General features: G+C 37.2%; 4 protein-coding genes across 6 annotated transcripts; 1 reads left to right on the top strand and 3 right to left on the bottom strand.

Moving 5' to 3' along the window:
- Positions 1-99: 99 nt before the first annotated feature.
- Positions 100-4,049, bottom strand: LOC117632182 (LRR receptor-like serine/threonine-protein kinase). Its single transcript, XM_034365605.1, has 2 exons — positions 1,005-4,049; positions 100-871 (listed from the first exon to the last, which is right to left on the bottom strand). The coding sequence occupies exons 1-2, from the start codon at positions 3,820-3,822 to the stop codon at positions 411-413; spliced, it is 3,279 nt and encodes a 1,092-aa protein (XP_034221496.1). The 5' UTR covers positions 3,823-4,049; the 3' UTR covers positions 100-410.
- Positions 4,050-9,574: 5,525 nt separating this feature from the next.
- Positions 9,575-12,414, bottom strand: LOC117632984 (protein transport protein SFT2). Its single transcript, XM_034366639.1, has 4 exons — positions 11,868-12,414; positions 10,355-10,622; positions 10,149-10,253; positions 9,575-9,956 (listed from the first exon to the last, which is right to left on the bottom strand). Exons 1-4 carry the CDS (start codon positions 12,068-12,070, stop codon positions 9,846-9,848), a joined length of 687 nt encoding a protein of 228 aa, XP_034222530.1. The 5' UTR covers positions 12,071-12,414; the 3' UTR covers positions 9,575-9,845.
- Positions 12,415-13,214: 800 nt separating this feature from the next.
- On the bottom strand, positions 13,215-15,895 carry LOC117631562 (peptidyl-prolyl cis-trans isomerase FKBP16-1, chloroplastic). Of its 3 annotated transcripts, none has more exons than XM_034364791.1 (8): positions 15,720-15,895; positions 15,275-15,457; positions 15,081-15,190; positions 14,358-14,451; positions 14,181-14,241; positions 14,056-14,101; positions 13,531-13,601; positions 13,215-13,427 (listed from the first exon to the last, which is right to left on the bottom strand). In XM_034364791.1, the coding sequence occupies exons 1-8, from the start codon at positions 15,776-15,778 to the stop codon at positions 13,350-13,352; spliced, it is 702 nt and encodes a 233-aa protein (XP_034220682.1). In that variant the 5' UTR covers positions 15,779-15,895; the 3' UTR covers positions 13,215-13,349. The 3 variants fall into 3 exon arrangements, with proteins under 3 accessions (XP_034220682.1, XP_034220683.1, XP_034220684.1); XM_034364792.1 differs by having other exon boundaries at positions 15,081-15,115; XM_034364793.1 differs by having other exon boundaries at positions 15,275-15,499; positions 15,720-15,823.
- A 1,058-nt stretch (positions 15,896-16,953) lies between these two features.
- Positions 16,954-20,393, top strand: LOC117629610 (heat shock protein 90-2). Its single transcript, XM_034362142.1, has 3 exons — positions 16,954-17,313; positions 18,030-18,171; positions 18,263-20,393. The coding sequence occupies exons 1-3, from the start codon at positions 17,191-17,193 to the stop codon at positions 20,095-20,097; spliced, it is 2,100 nt and encodes a 699-aa protein (XP_034218033.1). The 5' UTR covers positions 16,954-17,190; the 3' UTR covers positions 20,098-20,393.
- Positions 20,394-20,709: the final 316 nt, after the last annotated feature.

Genomic DNA, 20,709 nt, shown 5'->3' with positions numbered 1-20,709 from the left:
AAGATTAGTATTTCTTTGCTGGAAAGTCTTGCTCAGATAAGCACATGGACATGTGATGTGGAGTTGGGGGACCATGTGAGCATTGCTGGAAAGAAAAGATGTCATGGAATGGAATCTCATTCCCTCACATTAAATTCTAATTACATAAATCCAAAAATACCAATCATTGTTTAACACTTATACTACATACCCTGCATTTACTCTCACTCCAGAAGACAGTTAAGCCATCACCTATTCCCCCAAAGACCATTCTTTCTTAGTGGGGAGGCATTGATTATTTCAATCTACAAGAACCACATATAATTAAAATCTCAATTTACACTAATATTCTTCCTCTATATTCTTCCTTGCTCTATGGGATTTTGATTCTCCCAAGATAATATGCACAATGGATGAAAGTTCATAACTTCTCATTGCATTGAATCTTCAGAGAAAGCAAAGGAGCAGTTAGAAGAGCCTTGTGAAACTGCTTTCCTGGCAGGAGGGGATGCCAAAATTGATTGCAACCCTCCTCCCTTTAACAATTCTGGTTCTCCCCTTGCAGTCTCAACATGTCGAATTTCTGTAAGCATTGCTACAACATCTTTCATCATCGGGCGATCATCAGCACGAGTGCTGACACAAAGGAATGCCACAGCTAGTGTTTGCAGCATTTCGTGCATTGTAGGATCAGCTCTTCCCCTAAGCTTCTGATCAAGGATGTCGACCGGATCTCGATTCCTTGCCAAGTGCTCACGAATCCATTGAACTAAATGTGCACCCCCTGGCAAAGTTGGGTCTAATGGATGCCTCCCTGTTAATACCTCTAAAAGAACCACACCAAAACTGTAGACATCACTCTTCTCAGTGATACGCTGCATTGATGCATGCTCTGTAGTCACACAAAAAGAAAACATGAAACAAGTTAGGAACCAACTAAATTTAGTGAATTTTGGAATATATATATATATATATATATGGTAAGAAAATTAGGAACTAACTAAAATTATGGAAAGAAAGATTACCTGGAGCCATGTATCCATAAGAACCAGCTAATTGAGGCCTTTGGCTTGTTTTAGAAAAGTCATCATCACCACTGCTATTCACAATCCTAGCTAATCCAAAGTCAGCAAGGTAAGGCTCATAGCCAGGACCCAACAACACGTTCATAGCTTTGACATCACCATGCAAAATAGCAGGCACACAGTCGTGGTGCAAGTAGGCAAGCGCATGAGCCACGCCTAAGACAACATCATATCTAGCCTCCCAATCTGCTCCTCCCTTCCCAGCACCATGTAGCAGAGAGCTCAAGCTTCCATTGGGAAGGTAATCGTAGAACAGAAGTTTCAGGCTTCGGTTCGAACCCCAACCCAAAAGCCTGATGATGTTCTTGTGCCTGATTGAACCCAGTGTCAGAATTTCAGAGTTGAATGCTCCTGACTCTTCTGATGACCACATCTTCTTCACTGCTAGTGTTTCTCCATTTGGAATTGCCACCCTGTATACAACTCCAGAGCTTCCAGTGCCAATCACATTAGATGATGTCAAATTCTTGACTATGTCATCTACGGAGAATTCAAGCTTCTGGTACAAGGTCATTTCCCAGTTATCATCTTCCCTGAGAATGTTGCTGGCTATTTGAGCACGGACTAGTGAATAGACAGCAAGCAGGAGAAGTACTCCACTGATACTAATGAGAATGGACGTGATTAGCTTCATAACTGATCTGTTGTGGCTTGATCGTATCCTATCAGCCGGGGTTACAACTCCGCCAGAGATGTAGAGACCTTTATTTGCAGTAAGGTCACTAAGCGGGAGTTTCCGAAAGAATGGGGTGTTAGGCAATTCACCAGATAAGTCATTGAAAGAGACATTGAGGGAAACAAGGTTTTCAAGGTTTTTGAGAGTGTTTAAGTTTCCAGAGAGCTTATTGTGGGAGAGGTCAAGAACTCCTAGCTTGCTAAGGCCAGAGAATTGGGATGGGATTTCACCAGAAAACAGGTTACAGCTTAGATTGAGAGATATTTCAAGTGAAGGAATTTGACCAAGTTGCTTTGGAATTTCACCTGAGAAGCCATTGTTGCCAAGGTCTAGCAATTGAAGCTTACTGCAAGAAAGGATCTCGGCTGGTATGCTGCCAGAGAGCTGATTCTTCCCCAGGTTGAGTTTTGTTAACTCCGTTAATGACCCAATGCTATGAGGAAGCTGACCAGTAAGCCTATTGTCTGAGATGTCAACAAACTGCAGGCTTGTAGGCAGAGTATCAGGGACAGAACCAGTGATCCCATTTGAATGAAGATCAAGAAACTCAAGGTTCTGACATCCTGATATTGATGGAGGGACTGCTCCAACAAGACGGTTGTTGCTCAAATCAACAAAGTTCAAGCTCTTCAAGTTGCCAATCTCCGATGGAACAGTACCTGCCAGCCTGTTGTGATTTAACCTTAACCTGTACAGGCTCGTGCAGTTTCCTATATCCGGCGGTATAAAACCAGATAAATCATTGGAAAGTAGCAGCAGCTTGGTGAGATTTCTCAATCCAAAAATATTTCTTGGTATTGAACCAAATAAATTGTTGTAAGAAAGATCAACAGCCTGAAGCTCTTGACAGTCTGAGAGACTCTCAGGAATATTGCCCGTAAGCCTATTTTGCCAGGCAAAAAATAGAGTTAAGCTCTTAAGGTTGCCAATGAGAACAGGAATCTCCCCTGAAATGTCGTTGTTGTCCACTTCCAAATGAATCAGATCCATGCAATTTGAAATTTCAGAAGGTATAGTACCTGATAACTGATTGACACTCAGCTGAAGCTCTTGAAGCTTGGAAAGCTCACCAAAACTTTTAGGTATCTTGCCTGTCAGAAGATTTTCTGATAAATCCATGACTGTGAGCTCCCTGCAGCTTCGAAGCTCATCAGGAATTGACCCCACCAAGCTGTTCTGCCACAGCAGTAGACTCTGAAGCTTGCTGAGCTCCCCAATTCTCCTTGGGATTGGACCAGTGATGGAATTCTGGTACAAGTACAAGTTCTGCAACTCACTGCAGTTTCCAATTTCTTCAGGGATTGGACCAGACAACAGAGATGTATATAAGACAATGGTTTGGATTCTTTTAAGCATTCCAATCGATGAGGGAAGGCTTCCGGTAATGCTGGTTTCAGCAAGGCCTAACATGACCAAGTTGGTGCAGTTTCCAATCTCCCAAGGCAGCTCACCATTAAGATTTTTGTTCCCTCCTGCTCTGAAAACTTCTAGCTTTGTTAGTGATCCAATACTCTTCGGAATTTCACCACTGAGTTGGTTGTCATAGAGAGTCAGATACACAAGACTTGAGAGATTTCCAATGCCTGAAGGGATTTTCCCTTCGAGAAAATTTGTATTGAGAGATAAACTTTGCAGTTTGTTTAGCCTGCATATTTCTTCTGGGATTTCACCAGAGAGAGAATTGCCACTGACATCAACGAAACTGAGCTCACGATACTGTCCAAACTCTTTGGGAATTGTGCCAGTGAGATTCGAGGAAGAGAGGATAAGGGTCTTTAAGGACTTGAGAGACTGAAAATTTGAAGGCAATGGACCTTGAAAATCTAATGCTTTCAAGGTTATCTCGACCACTTCTCCATTGGAGCTGCAGCGGACCCCGAACCAGTTGCATGGACTTGTGTCTAAAGGATTCCATGATTTCAATGCATCTGTGGAACCGTTTAAGCTGTTCTTCCATGCTAGAAGAGCTTGGCCTTGTTCATCAATTGAGTAACAAGAAAAGAAAAGAGAGTTTATTGAAAGAAGTAAGGTGATGGAGAAGATATTGGGAGAAAGCAAGAGATTCCTTAGAGTAGCAGGCATTGCTGAGAGAAGAGAGCAGGTGATCTGTTTTGGGATTGTAGAGGGAGGAACCCCATGTTTTGTTTATAGAAGAAAAGCAGAAGATCTGGATCCAAGAGCAACTTCTTTATTCTATTAATTAATAATATTGTAATTGGGTATTGTTGTTAATTTAGAGATGGTGATGCAGATGGGTTTTTGTTTTATTTATCTAAGTGGGTTTATTTTTTTAAATGGACTCTTTGTTCATTCTGAGTCAATTAATTGGCAGAAAGTTTTTGGTTTTTGCTCTCTTTGTTATTTTGTGTAAACAAGTTAGTGAATCACTTTTTTTTCCCTCTTTTTTTAACCAGGTGTGTAAAACATTCAGAAGTCACATTAATGCTCTGCTGAATGTCATGAAAGAACCTTCCCTTTCCCTTTTTTATTGCTCATTTTGACAGTTAAACTATCTTGTTTCCTCTTTTTAGGCATATGTTTTCATCCCATCTATCCAATTATATTGGTTGGAGAAGAAACACTGACATGTTTTTATAGTGGGATTTGAATGATATACTGAAGAGTAAAATCAGCCTCATCATCCCTGCAGGAGATGTTCAGTTTAATGGATTAGCTCTCAGACAGTGATAGCTTAGTCACCAAAACCAACCAGAAACAGCAACAACTTATTCAATGGATTTAGCTCTGGAACTGTTAATCAAGAGGGCAGCATCTTCTTAAATAAGGCAGGGCAGGAGCCCCCAAATTGTGGTCCATAAATTTTTGTGGCCAGTAACATTTGCTGAGCCAGCCATATCTTTGATAGCTGCTGCTGCACTGCAGCAAAGTCTGTGGTGCTTCTAGGCTAGTACCATGTGCCTGTGCAATTGAAGAAAACACATTCTGTTCAATTAATAACTTCATCACATATGCAGCAGCAGTAAAATTAAAATTAAAAAAATCAAGAATTTGATTTGAATATTGACCAATTTTAAAAAAGGTCAGCTGGGTTTTGGTTAATTAAGATTAAGGTGAAATAAAATGGATATTTTTATTTATTTAATGCAAAGTTATATGAATTTGAGGGAACTGGAGTGGTTATTATTATTCTGTACAGGCAGGATGGGGATGTGTAGTTTTTTTTTATTTTATAAAAAATTAAAATAAAATAAAACTTGTAGAATCTGCTGGAGAAGTGAAGTGCACATGGAAGTGAAGTGAGGAATATGTGCAAAATAAAAATGTAAAAATGTTTAAATTAATTAAACTTCATGCTGTCGGGCGGTCTTTGCTGTGAAGGATTAAAAGAAAACGAAGAAAGGAATGGTGGCCTCGTTTGGAAGGAACAAAGTCACACCAACTCAGAGTTGTTAATTAGTATTATAATTAGTCACAAATCAAAACCAAATTACCTCCACAAAACAAAACAAAACAAGACAGCTTTGTTTAAAATATTGCAGATGGGTTTAGGCGCTCTTGCCAACCTTGCAATTAGCCTTATCATGTCACGGGCTCCTTTGGAGTTTAATAAAATTATTGGCCTTTGCATGTTTGTTTGTTGGGACTTGGGATTAATGTGTGGTGGTAGTAATATGCTTCCTTTCATATTAAGACTAACCCCGAGATGATTATGACTTTTTTTAACAGAAATTGAGCACAGTTGAAAATTGCAGTTAAACAAACACCATCACCATCACCATGCATGGTCCATAAAAATATTTACTGATAAAGACCACTCAGGGTTTTGAACAATACCCTTGATTTGATTAAAAGATCCTTACCAAATTTCAACTGTAAATTATCTTTCACTTTCTCTTGGTTATTCTACACCTTACATTTCATAACGAAATCATCTCTAATAAATATATGGAGCCCATGAGCTTCATTAGGAAGATACTCATGGGAAACTTTCAATCTTCTCCCCTTGTGTTTCTATCATTCTTTCTTTTGGTAAATACCATAAGGTGTCCCCACACCCGAAGGGTAGGATTAATTCTGGCTTGGGATTCAGCTTGTTTCTGGCCACAAAGTGCTTCTAATGGGTTTCGAACTCCTGCCATTGAGGCACCAGGTAGCTCACCCATCTGAAGGTAGCGGTTTGCCAATCGCACCTCACCTTGTGGTTGTTTCTTTCATGCTTTCATAGATGAATATTAAGTTTTACCCATTTTTTTATTATAAAAATTTATATATGAAAGAATAACATTTGATAATAAAAAGTGTAAAAAGAGAAAGATCTCTAGAAATATAAAGGTGCACCAACAAGTAACATCAAAAGAAGGGAGAAGGACATCATCTATAATGTTATATATAGATATAGGCTAGAAAGACATTAACTGAAATGGTCCCTTTCCAACCCCACTTCTTCTTCTTCTTCTTCTTCTTTTAATTATAATAATTTTCTTTTGTGAAAAGGCCGCTGATAAAGGCTTTCTGTCCTAGAAGCAAAAAACTATAAAGATTATTTGGTATGCACGAATGGATGTGATGTCACTTTTTTCACTTAGCAGTAATTCGTATAGTCATATTTTGTCCTTTTTTTCCTTGTGCAAAATTATTGATAATTTGCATGTTGTTCATGTCAATTATTACACCACACTATAGCTAGGTTATGAAAATATGAGGAAAGTGGTTTGGATCTGAATCACAATCTCTTTTAGATTTCAGATCCCATCCCGTATATGATATATTCACAACCAATAGTTGTAGGAATCTGAGATCGATCTTTGACCCTCCCTTCTGGTTTTGCTCATGGCACTGGGAATTTAGTTCTTCTACTGACTGCTGCTGCATGATGCAAAAGAGTAGAAATTATAATATATTTATGTTTGTTGTGGTCTTAGTTTATGAACATCATGCTTTTCTGGTTTGTTGGTGCCATGTTACAACCTCCCTTGGTGCATTTTATTAACTTATCTTGTCAGTTTCTGGTTTTGGCATGAGGGTTGCACATGTGTGTTTGAGAGAGAGTGGAAGAAGGGTGGTGGGTAAGCAAATTTTGAACTTCAATGCTAGGTTTGTAGCTCAATTGGTTAAAGCATTTATTTTCGAGTTAGAGATTCAGTGTTCGGATCGTCCCTTTTCCAATATCGCTAATATAAATGAAAATAAAAATGAAATTTTGAACATATAAAATGGCTTCCCATCCCATCCTATGCTGCATTGCTGATAGTGAATATAAGTGAGAGAGAGTTTCTTTGGAATTGTACAAGTGGACCCTTGAATGGTCTACCATAGTAGTACCAATCATAGAGAGACTTTTTGTCATTGGCTCTTGGCACACGTGCTATGGAGTTGGCCAATTGGATAGAACCCTAAACTTTTTCAATCTAAACATATCAATCCAACAAGAGTTGTCATGCCTATAGACTATAGTTATAGTATAGGTGATCCCATCTATCTACCAATTCTATACGGTCTAGAAACATATTTATATAGATTGTTATATCATGATCATATGGTTCTCAGTCTAAACTTTTTTTAATCTCAAAATAACAATAAGGTCTATTATCGATCCAACAAGATTTGTCATGCCTAGCAAAATCTATTATATACAGTCTACGGCCGTCTAAAACAAGAAAAATATTGTTATACCATATTATCGTTGGCTTAGTAAGTCTAATCATTAAACTGAAAACTAATGTGATTGTCCATAAAATTTCAATTTTTACTTTTCAATTGCAAGAAAATCTTGTATTTGATCGTGACACACTGACTTGTGTTACTATGGACTCTCGATTACGATGAGTCTTGTTAGTACACTTGGCTATTGACATATTGCAAAAGATAAATCTGCTTCTCAATAATATTATTGACCAATTTACTCAAATCATAAAAAGTAAGGGACGACGAGTTTATACTTTAAAGTATAGCATTAATAAATATATACGGGTTATAACATGAATGGATTGATATCACAACATTAAAATCACACTAAAAAATTACTTATCAATTCCAATACATGATGTCTATTGTAAGTGACTAGTTACCACATGCATACAGAAACTTTTTTGGTTCAAAACAGACTTCCAACTCCATGGACCATAAATTGCATGGTAGTTCAGCAGAAAATAGTTTTCTTCTTACCCAATGTCTGCAGAAGGAGACTCTTATCATGTACCAAACCCATGTCTATTTTGGCAATTAAAATGGTATAAATCTGAATTATTATTTATCCTAAAAGGCCCACACATCCTTGGTAGCTTTCAACAGTCAAGTCAATTGGAATGCATGATTGGGGTAGCAATTTGCATTTGAACACTGATAGAACTTGACTGCGTGAAGCACCAAAGCATCTTTTAGGTCACTTTTAATTAAGATCTAATCCACCATCCAATCTCTGATATGATAATAATGCTTTAGCAATCAGTGACTGGCTTATTGATAGACCAAATATTATTATTGTCTTCACATTTATTTCCTTTAACCTAGTCAGATTGGCTGCCCAAGAAAGATTGAAAATGCTTAATTAAGATTCACCATTTGAACACTAACTTGGCTTAGCCTTTTTGGGTTTTGCTTAATATAATCTCATGATGCCATTTGATCATTAAAACCCATCACTTTGCCTCTTTGTTTTTTGCTTTGTTTTGCTTAGTGGAGAAGATGGCTCTTCCTTTCTTCCTTCTCGTTTCTCAATAATTTTTTCATTACAAAAACAAAGGCTTTAACATATACAATGCATTCTCTTGCATAAGCTCCATATCAAAGGTCAAATCCTTGTCGCCAAGTAATAATCTTGCTGTCCTCATCTTTCCATGATTCCTGGGTTTTGGTGTTTGCACCCTACTTTTAAACATTTTATATCGTTGTCATTAGCCTCACCACTAATAAAGATTAAGAGTGATAATGGGTGTGAGGTAGAGGATGATCTTGGGACTTAGTATTGCTTATTAAACTTGTTCCTTTTCCTAAAGCGCCACTTGTAGCCATTCTAAACCAACCTTTAATAGTCAAAATTTGTAGACTAAGCGTTGGAACGCATTGTGTTTTTGTATTTTTTAAAAGATGATAAAACAATTTTTTGATAAACTAATTGCACTATATTTACTAATCATATCTCTCCCACAAGTGTCCACACGAACTTACTTTGCTAGTGAGCAATCTCATATATGTAAAAGATGCGGTGAGCAATCTGATTAGTACATAGAATTACTTAAATGAGACCCTATAAACTAACGCTCTAAGTGACAGATGTACTTATATGTAAGGTTTTAGAAAAATAAAATAAAAAATTGTGTATGAGTTTGTAGAGTCTTCAAAGATTATGTACCAACTTGAAATTAACCATAGAATTTATAGAGTTTTATGTGATTAAGCCATTATGTCTCTATTACCATGAATGGCTGAATGGACGAGCCTACCAACTTGAAATTAACCATAGAATTTATAGAGTTTTATGTGATTAAGCCATTATGTCTCTATTACCATGAATGGCTGAATGGACGAGCCCAATTCCCAAATAAGTTGGGTTCATACAAGAGTAATAAATTATCTAAGTTTGGGCCCAGGTAAAAAAAACCCAGAAACCCAAGACAATGGTGTATTCGCGTTGTCCATGTTAGCTTTAAAACGAGGGAGCCACTCAACAAAGATACAAAGGCGGATCTCAGAGGGCTTGCATCTTCAAGCATCAGCTCTGTTTTCCCAAATAGAATCTCAGAATTCAGCATACAACAGAATCCTCCCCAAAGACTTAATCACACATAACATCATTTTGGTTTTCACTTGTATTCTTGTTACCACTCACCAGCATTTTATGTCCCCTCATTTTCAAAGGGAAAATAGATAGCAATTCAAAAACTACAAATCTTGCCAGATTTCTCTCCAATTGATCTAAAATCGATGTTTATCAAAACCAAATAAATCTTGGCAAATAAAGGTGCACTTTCAACTTTCCACATGCATCTTCAGGGTAGAAAAAGAAAAAGAAATAAACTCTTAAATTTTTAACATGATAGCTTCAACTCGGAAATGTGTTTCGGATCATCCCAAACATCAACTAGACTGACAAAAATCGGAAGAAATATACAAGGCAACAAGCATAAAAATAGAAGAGGTCAATGTCACCTCCCAAAACATCTCATGACTGAAGACGTAAGAGCAGAAGATAGGAACTTCAAACCCGCAGATCCACCGGGAAAGTATGAAACAGCATAGTATGCAAGTGCCAGAACCTGATAGTTTCATTTGAACATGAGTTTCAGTGTCACTTAGGATAATTAACTATCTTTATGAACATTTTTTTTAATAAAAAATTTCCTGATTAATATAACAATTAGAGATATCAAAACAGATTAAAAAGCAGGGATCGTCAGCCAGGAGAAAAAAGATTCAAATTGTCAGAAGGATGGAAAAGAATTTGATACCTGTATCACAGAGAAGAGCACAGAGAGAATGTAGCTGTGGAGCACCATGGATACATATATGGTGCCCGCCATACTGCCTAAAAATCCAAATGTAAATGGAAGTCTCTGCATAAATTGTGGAAAAGAAAACAATAAGTATATCATTAGACGTGTGATGCTTGGTACAGGTTACACAAATAGAATAGGTACATATATGATATAGTTACCTCTCTTGAAGACATGTGAACAAGCTGATTCTTCGGGCCTTTGAGTGCAAAGAATGATGCAATAATAAAGGCACACCCAAGTGTAAAGCAGATAGCAAACTTCTGAGGCATCAACACCATGACAGGAAGGAACATGGTAAATGCGATAAAAACAAAGAACACCCCAGTTGCTAGAAACAAGCCAAAATACATGAGAGCTTTTCCTGAAGGGACAGTGCTAGTGGCAGATTGGAGGTTCCCAGGTAGATCTCTCACTCCTTTGGAAACCCTAAACAAGTATCAATGAAATCACACAAAGACTCCATCAATTATGAGATAAAACCCAGAAAATGAATAAACATTTACTTTCATCTCAAACTTGTTTTTTCAATAGGGGTAGGGAAATTATACAACACTAAGGTAGGGGTAGAACAACAGAATACAGGTGATTAAGCAAATTACAGTCCACCACCCCACCCTTTTTTCCCCTAACTCCTGATTCTTGTCTATAAGCCCTATTGGCAGGATAACCTTTCTGCCCATCATCCACGAACAACATAATTATTGAAACAATTGTTGGCTTTGAGTCTTGCTTAGTTTTGATTTCGGAAGAATGACAATTAAGAGATAAAAGCCTAGGTTTCCACTTAAAACCCAGTGTGAATTTTGCAGATCCCTTATAATAGGTTTCCACTTAAAACCCCGTGTGAATTTTGCAGATCCCTTATAATCCTTTAAAGCGGCGGCACACATATTCAGTTTATAAATTCAACTAACTTAAATTCGCTCCACTTTCAGCTAATTTTTTCATTGCAACTTATATCTCAGCCAGGACCCTCCACAACTCCTACAACTTATATCAGACACAATATGAACCTTCATTGTTCGACCAAAAAAAAAAAAAGAACCTTCATTGTATAAGACAATTCTTCAATTCACTAAAGTCCAATCTTACAATCAGAAACAAATGCATAGACCCTAAATCAGCCAATGAAGCAACATAAGCATTATGATGCATTCAATCAAATACTAATCACAGATCCTTCGTCCAAAAAAAATCACAGATCCAAGAACAAAAATCAAAATGTCCATCATCAAAATCTATAGCATACATAATCCCTGTCACAAATTTTACAAAATAGGTCAAACGGAACAGCTTATTCTACAAATCCACCAGTTCCTAAACCCCTTAAAACCAAAATCTCCATATCAGATTCACCTTAATATATACACATACAAAAACCCAATATCAGATTCACCTAGTTATACAATAATTTCAAAAACTCACTATCAAATTCACCTAAATATGCACCACTGTCATTAATCCTAATATCAAATTCACTTATATATAGGCAGGGATCAAAATCCATAATCAAGTTCAACTAAATATGCACAATATCAAAACCCAATTATCAAATTCACTTAAAAATACACAAAATCAAAAACCCATTACCAAATTCACCCATAAATAAGTATACCGTAAGTAAAATGCTGAGTTAATTTGGCAGGAGACTAAGATCAGATATGAACATACACGCTGAAAGTCCCTGAAACGGTATCGTTAGCAGAACGGACCGCAGATTCGAGATCGAAGCCCAGGCCCAAGGAGGAGCTCTCATCTGTAGATTGTGAAGCGGCATAGGAGTTCCAATCGGCTAACAAGGAAGACGAGGTATTCTGCGATTCGTCAGCGCCGCTACCGCTCTGCGAAAACCATTCCTGTGCCATCTTTTGCATTGTTTCCTTGCTTCACCAAACAGTCGCTGGCTTTAAGCTTTCTGAGAATTTAAAATTTTGAAAAAAAAAAAAAAAAAAACACGTTTCTGTTTTTTTTGGTTTTGATTGTGAGATTCTTTGTCGAAACGTCTTTTAGGTTGACATATATGGCGATGCGGTTGGTCTGTGACTCTCTGTGTTTCGGAATGACCGTGGCCGTAGAGGCTTATGAAGTAAGCAAGGCTTGGCTGCTGCTGGTGGTTTTGTTTTGTTTTTAATATTTTGTATTTTCTCTGTTTTTATTTAAATTTTTCTGAGATGGGATGGGGGTCATTGGGCCTTTTTTTTTTTTCCTCTCTCTCTCCTTTTTGGGGTTCCTAATTCCTATTTATAAAAAATAATAATAAAATAAAAAAGGTAGAGGCAATTATAAAAAAAGAAAAGAAAAACAGAGGGAAAGAGTAATTTGGATTTGCATGTTTAATGTGATCATTCAATTTCAAAGCTTGAACCTTGAATCAAAGATAGGATTTTGTATGCCTTTTCCTTATTTAAACTCACCATCAACTTGCCTTCAAAATAAAACATGAGCTAACAGAGTTTAACTATTTTTCTTTTATCAACACAAGTACGAGATTTCAACTCATAACCTCTCTCTCCATAGTTACTATTGAATATTGTAATGCTAAGTAAGTCATTTGGCCCTTGAAGTTGAACTCTTTAACCACGCATAGTTCTAAGAGAAAGTCATCTAAAAACCACATGAATAATAGAGAGAGGAGATTACTCAAGAAGGGAAACTCCAAGATGAAGATTGAATTCTGAGTTTACCCAAGCTATCAGCTGTCATGGATTGTAACTCATACAAGTTTCGTATGTACGCTTCTGTTAAGGTTGCTTTCACGCTCGATGCATGTTGTAGATACATGTCTCATTATGAATCCTATATGCATCGACAGTAACATAAACACTCGATGCATGTTGATATATGTGAGTCTCATTGAGCCGCAGATGAAGGCAAACATCTAGCAGCATCTCAAAATGTCATTTTTCAAGTATTTCTTTAAAATAGTTTGAACTTGGAAATTTTTTTGCCAATCCACTTGCAATGCATTGTAAATATTAAAGACTGCAGTTTTCATGCAACTTCTGCAAGAATCTGTCAAGGTCATGAAAAATAATGTATATTCAAGGTAATCTTGGGATCAAAGGTCCCAGTAGTTATAAATCATTCAGGTGCAAAAACTTAGAACAAAGAATGTTGGTACAAGTGTTTTGAATGCATGTTATGAAGTTAAACTCATAGCACTTTCAAGAGCTGCACCTCAAATATCAAGGGCTCGTTTACATGAGACAAAAGGCTGCGTCTAGGGCCAAACTGCAACCAACACACACAAGTGTATATTATTTTAGTTCTGTGGGCAAAAAGAACCCATTTAACAACAAAGTTCAGGAAATGAATCATGATTGTTGGGTTTTACCTCTTCAGGAATTGGTTTTAAGTTTTCATTTATGTAACCCACATAAGGAGGTATCAATGCTCTTCTCTTTCCTGAAAAGTAAGCATATTCAGAATGTGAGTGCTTTTAATAAGTCTCTGCAAGTGATAGCAAAACTGAAAACAGATTATCTGTAGGTTAATAACATTAGCCTTATACATCATACCAATTTCCAAGACATGAAGAGGATACAATATTTTCTAGCTTATTTATATTTCCAATCCTTCTAACTCAGATCAACCAACATAAGAAACATTATGGATGGTGAAATTTTTTCAAGATGCCCTATTCAAGTAGTAAATTCTGAAGTACAGAAGAATGGGGAAAAAAATCAAGCCAGAAGCAGGGAGCCAAGGATGATAATCAGGTGGAGATCATTCAAAAACTGTACTTTGTCTTTTTAAATTTTTTTTTTTTACCATCATCTTAAAAAAGAGTTAAAACCCAGCATATGACATAAGCGGATCCTCCGGTTGTTAAAAATTGCAGCTTTATATTAGAACATACCGCCAATCCGCATGCCAACTAGAACCTCCTTCAAGCCTGCTATAATCTGAATGAGCGATTATGTAACACATTAATAGCATGATCATCAAAGGGACTCCACATGTGTCAATGAAACAATAACTAACCTGTTTTTCATCCAAAGGAAGTATCACAGGTGTGCTTTCTCCACTGAATTGATCTACAGTGCTACACCAAAACATATTCCATTCAGGAAAGTTGAAGACCGAGGTATGATATAACGGAAGCAAGGAATTTATACAAATGGCATTGATCATAAATTCAACGGAATGTACAGAGTCCACCTATGAACAAAATATCCATTTGTGCGCCTGCATACATAGTTAATTTCAACCAAATCTCCTTCGTTGGCTACTGATCCTTGCCCTTCAACAATCTCTACAGAAAGGAAACTATGGATTAACATTAACCTAAAAGAACAAAACTGATTATACGCATGCAAGATCCCTTTCTACTAAGTTGAAGTATGAAATTTATCCAATGGGAATGTGACTCAATTCCATGTACAAATTTTCAACATTGGGAGCTCAGATGTCATACAATAAAAACAGCACTCTCATGTCTTAAATGGTCATTCAAAAAGGAAACCTGGGATTAATGTTAACCTCAGAACGAACAAACCTTTTTTCTTGGTTAAAGTATGACATTTTATCTAATGGGCAAGTCACTGAGTTCCATACAGTTTCAACATTTAGAGCATAAATGACATAAAATAACTCATGGAAAGACCACATCTCATATCTTAAATGGTTATTCAGTATGAAAAGATCATGCATGGAGCAAATGAAATTCAAGTCACAGACCAGGCACAGATATTCATTTTGCAGAATATGGAAAGAGATAATGCCAATGGGCAATACTGCATAATCATTGAACATCTTATTCATGCAAATTAATTCTTAATGTCTAAAGTGTCAGACCACATCAATGAACAACATATCAAATACCCCAAAATCATTCTTGAGCAATTATCATATGGAATCTTTAGAATTCTGTAGACTATGTACCTTGAATCCTCACACCGCTGGGAAGCTTTAAGGTCCTGGACGCTTCAAATTCGAAACAACATTGCATATGAGACTCACACTTCCCTTTTTTTTTTTCTTTGAATAAGAAGCTGGCTCCAAATTTGAGCTTAAATTTCAAGTACAAAATGGGAACAGAAATGGAAATAAACAAAGACCCACATACAAAATTTTACCGAATGACTTCAGGTTCCTTCATCCCTGGCACTGGTGCAGCAAAAACAGGATGTGAAAGGATTGGAGAGAATCCCATAAACTGCAAAAGCAGCCTTCTTGGTAATCTTTTGGGTGCTGATGAGTGAAGTCTTTCATGCAAGTTCTTAGCCACGGTGTTCTTAGGTTGCTCTTTCTCAACATAACTGCTTTATGCACAATAACATAACCAATAGACACTCAAAAAACTGAAACCAAAACATGAATTTATGAAGCATAATCAAATGACAGATGACATAAATTTTGATCACTTGAAATTGCCAGATGCCAATTTAACTCCAATCAGGACAATGAAAAGCAATTTACAATATTGGAATTCAATAAAAGCAGTAAAGAACAGAATTTTGGTTTTATTCAGTTTGATTGCCATTATTGAATGAATTCCTGAATTGAGAGGATGAGTTTTACCTTGGAGTTCTGAGAGTAGATGGGAGTTGAAGTAAGCTTCGAAATGAGAGAGCTTCCATTTGCCAATTGGGAGAGTGGAAGAATTTGGAGATAACGGATAAACAGGGAAAGGTCGAAGCTTGAGAGAAAACATGGAGAATTTTGCTAATATGTTCCAATGTCCAGGGAGCGGTCTATGGACCGTTGTTTTGGATGGACATAAGGAAGTCGGTAGAGTGCGAAATTTTGATAAAACTTCACTTTGACCAATATGAAAAGAAAGACTTGGAGTCAACGGATAGTAATCAAAGATTATTCATTTTGGAAAAAAAATTTAGCAATGCTTCCGAATTTTCGATCTCGTTCAATTTGCCCTTCAGACTTTCAATCTGATTTTGAACTCTCCTAAATTTTGACTTCATATTGGTGTTGTTCTAACCGTTAATTATATCATAATTTTTATTCTTTTCCATCACGATAAAGATGGGTCAAGCAAGTCCCAACTTGAATAGATGAAATATTGAAATAATTAATAGCAATAGGACATTAGTGCGTATTGAAAGTTTAAGGGAATTCATAATCAAGGAAGTTCAAATAACAAAATAAAAAATGACATATAATTTCGAGAAGCTAAAGTTTTTATTACGAATAAAATTGAAAGGATAACTAATCCGTCAAATTTTTTATGAAATCAATTTGGTTTGATCAATCATCCGGCCAAATCAAACTATAATTTTATAAAATCAAGAGTCATGAAAAGTATGAATGGTAAAAATAAAAGTGTTCTGGTTACAATATGCAAAACATAAGTATATGCCAAAAGCTTTTGAGTTAAGTATACACAATTTTATAACCTACAAGATCAAAGTAGCATGAAGGGAATGAATTTAGTTTTATATGCATGCAACTGTTAGACGAATGATGCATTTATAATTTGTTATGAAAATTATAGTTACTGATAAATAACTCGAAACCCCCCTTTTTATCCATACTTGGAAATTACTAGATTCTTTTCTTAGAAAACAAGAAAAAAGAAAAAGCAGAAGAACCATTCAAACGTGAAGACCTCAAAAGTTAGGTCTTCCACCAAACTTCTTGGCAAGTTTAGGATCAAAACAGAGGAACTTTCCCCTTTTGTGTTTGGATTCTCTTATTGGGCCCTCCTTTTCTCTCTTATAAGCCCAAAGACCCCTCTTGCGAACAATCTAGACTATCCACGTGGCAGCACAACAGCCCGGGTCTAACAGAAAAGGAATTCCCCAACGCGTACGCGAAACAAAACTCCGAAAAAACATATCAAAAAATCAGATCCAATTAATTAGCGATAGAAGGATCTAGAAACCCTAGTCAAGTCTCCTATATAATGCTCGCTTCCTTCACTCTTCAAAGCCCAAATATTCACTACCTCCTCTGTCTTCATTTTTACGTCGTCTTCGACCTCTCTGCTTCTCCAAAACCCTAGATCTCCTTTAATCCCTAATATACAACATCAATGGCGGAGACTGAGACGTTTGCCTTCCAGGCCGAGATCAACCAGCTTCTGAGTTTGATCATCAACACCTTCTACAGCAACAAGGAGATCTTTCTCCGTGAGCTCATAAGTAACGCCTCCGATGTACGTATTTTCACCTTTTATTCTTATCCCGATTTATCATTTCAGTATTTTCTAGTGTTTATTGTATGAATCTTTGTGTTTTGCTTGTGAACGTTTTAAATTCAACGATTTAGTTTGTATGGCTTAGGTTAGAGATCTGAACATGTTAATTTTTATGCTGGGGTTTATGCTCGTTTTAATATGGGATGAAACTAATTTATTTCTTCTTTAGTCGTTACTTTTTTAGTTAAAAGTTTGAGAACAGGATTTGGGGTTTTTGATTTAGTTGTTCTGTTATGGCTTAAAAACACTGTGGCTTATCTGCTTATGGATTTCTGGGTTTTGATTTCACATTAGGGTTTTGATTAGTTCTTTGGGTATTTGTTTCATTTTTAATGATAATGATAGTGATATTGAATGTCAATTGAGTATTTGAGTTTCTCATACTATCAGAAGTTTGCTATCCTGTTTGCCCTTTTTATTCTCTTTTAGTATGTGTTAAAAGTTTGTAAGTTGAATATAATAAGGTTTTAAAAAAATATTTAAGTTGCACAAAAATATTTAAGTTGCAGGCATGATTTTGAAATCGCTATCTAAATTGTCTTTAGTGTTCCTGGCTCCTGGTGAATTGATGTTGAAAAACTATGTAGCGAATTGAACTTCCTTTAGCTTAGTTATAATAAATTGTCCCATATATTTTTTTCACGTTTACTCATCGTGTAATGCTCTGTTTGTAGGCTCTTGACAAGATTAGATTTGAGAGTTTGACTGACAAGAGCAAGCTCGATGGTCAGCCAGACCTCTTTATCCACATCATCCCTGACAAAGCCAACAATACCTTGACTATTATTGACAGTGGTATTGGGATGACCAAAGCTGGTAAGTTGATTTGTGTTAGACAATTTGTTATCTGTGTTATTCCAATTGTTGTATTGTGCTTAATGGTTTTGTTCTTATTTTGTCTTGTCAGATTTGGTGAACAACCTCGGTACCATTGCAAGGTCTGGCACCAAGGAATTTATGGAAGCTTTGGCCGCTGGTGCTGATGTTAGCATGATCGGTCAGTTTGGTGTTGGGTTCTATTCTGCTTATCTTGTTGCAGACAAGGTCATTGTTACCACCAAGCACAATGATGATGAGCAATATGTGTGGGAGTCTCAAGCTGGAGGCTCATTCACAGTCACCAGAGACAACTCTGGTGAGGTTCTCGGCAGGGGTACAAAGATTACTCTTCACCTCAAGGAGGACCAGCTTGAGTACCTTGAAGAGCGCCGCCTCAAGGATTTGGTTAAAAAGCACTCTGAGTTCATCAGCTACCCAATCTCACTCTGGATTGAGAAGACCACTGAGAAGGAGATTTCTGATGACGAAGATGAGGAAGAAAAGAAGGAAGAGGAAGGAAAGGTTGAGGATGTTGATGAAGAGAAAGAAAAAGAGGAGAAGAAAAAGAAGAAGATCCAGGAAGTGTCACATGAGTGGTCTTTGGTGAACAAGCAAAAACCTATCTGGATGAGGAAGCCAGAGGAGATCACTAAGGAAGAGTATTCAGCTTTCTACAAGAGTCTTACCAATGACTGGGAGGAGCACCTTTCTGTGAAGCACTTTTCAGTTGAGGGTCAGCTTGAGTTCAAGGCCATCCTTTTTGTTCCCAAGAGGGCTCCGTTTGATCTCTTTGACACAAGGAAGAAGCCCAATAACATCAAGCTCTATGTCCGCCGTGTCTTCATCATGGACAACTGTGAGGAGCTGATCCCTGAATACCTTGGCTTTGTTAAGGGTATTGTGGACTCTGAGGATCTCCCTCTTAACATTTCAAGAGAGATGTTGCAGCAAAACAAGATCTTGAAGGTCATCCGTAAAAACTTGGTGAAGAAGTGCATTGAGATGTTCCAAGAGATTGCTGAGAACAAGGAAGACTACAACAAGTTCTACGAGTCATTCTCCAAGAACCTCAAGCTTGGAATCCATGAGGACTCCCAGAACAAGACAAAGCTTGCTGAGTTGCTCAGATATCACTCCACCAAGAGCGGTGAAGAGATGACCAGTCTCAAGGACTATGTGACAAGGATGAAGGAGGGCCAGAGCGATATTTACTACATCACCGGTGAGAGCAAGAAGGCTGTTGAGAACTCTCCATTCCTTGAGAAGCTGAAGAAGAAGGGATATGAGGTCCTCTTCATGGTTGATGCTATTGATGAGTACGCTGTTGGTCAGCTCAAGGAGTTTGAGGGCAAGAAGCTTGTCTCAGCCACCAAGGAAGGTCTCAAGCTTGATGAGAGTGAAGACGAGGCAAAGAAGAAGGAAGAGTTGAAGGAGAAGTTTGAGGGACTCTGCAAGGTTGTGAAGGATGTTTTGGGTGACAGAGTGGAGAAGGTTGTTGTGTCTGACCGTGTGGTCGACTCTCCCTGCTGTTTGGTGACAGGCGAGTATGGCTGGACTGCCAACATGGAAAGAATCATGAAGGCTCAGGCCTTGAGGGATAACAGCATGGCTGGGTACATGTCGAGCAAGAAGACCATGGAGATCAACCCAGAGAACCCCATCATGGAGGAGCTGAGAAAGAGGGCTGATGCAGACAAGAATGACAAGTCAGTGAAGGACCTTGTTCTCCTTCTGTTCGAGACTGCTCTCCTCACCTCTGGGTTCAGCCTTGATGACCCCAACACCTTCGGCAACAGGATCCACAGAATGTTGAAGCTTGGATTGAGCATTGACGACGATGCTGTTGACGGTGATGCTGAGATGCCCCCATTGGAGGACGCTGATGCTGATGCTGAGGGCAGCAAGATGGAGGAAGTTGATTAAGTGATGTGTCTGAAACAAACCCCCCCTCCTTCTTTCCAACCCACCACCAAGCAGTAGTTTTTTCTCCATATTAGTGATGTTATATTTTCTTACTTTCTTTAGTTAATTTTGGATATTTTGGGATGGTTACTGCTGTTTTTGTTATCGGATATTATAATTACCTTCTTTTTGTTAATGCATTTGGAACTATTGTCTCCTACGGCTGTTTCTGTGGTTTTGCTTCTATTAGTCTTTGATGCTTGGTTGTGAATCTTGTTCCTTCTTATTTGTTATGTAATATAATCTAGTTCATTTTTGCATGATTGTTTCATTGGTTGTTAGGATAATTTTACAAGGGTATTTTCCTTAATTTGGTGATTTATTTATATCATCGTCTATGGGATTCAAAACCGGTTATAAGATTAACAAAATTCAAAAGAAAAATTATTAGAACAAAGAGTTGTTTACACCAACATCCTTGGAAGTTTTTGATTTTTTAATATTTTGATTTTTTAATAAAACTTCCTGATGTTTTAGAAGTTGTACGAACATCTCCTTATATTTTAAATTGTTTTTACAAAATTTTTTTTATTAATGTTTTAAATCTTAAAATTGATCTAAATAACAAAGTTG

The sequence above is a fragment of the Prunus dulcis genome, chromosome 6 (assembly GCF_902201215.1).
Source record: "Prunus dulcis chromosome 6, ALMONDv2, whole genome shotgun sequence".
NCBI classification, from domain to species: Eukaryota; Viridiplantae; Streptophyta; class Magnoliopsida; order Rosales; family Rosaceae; genus Prunus; species Prunus dulcis.
Note: the sequence above shows the minus strand (reverse complement) of the source record. Positions and strands in the feature narration are given on the sequence as shown.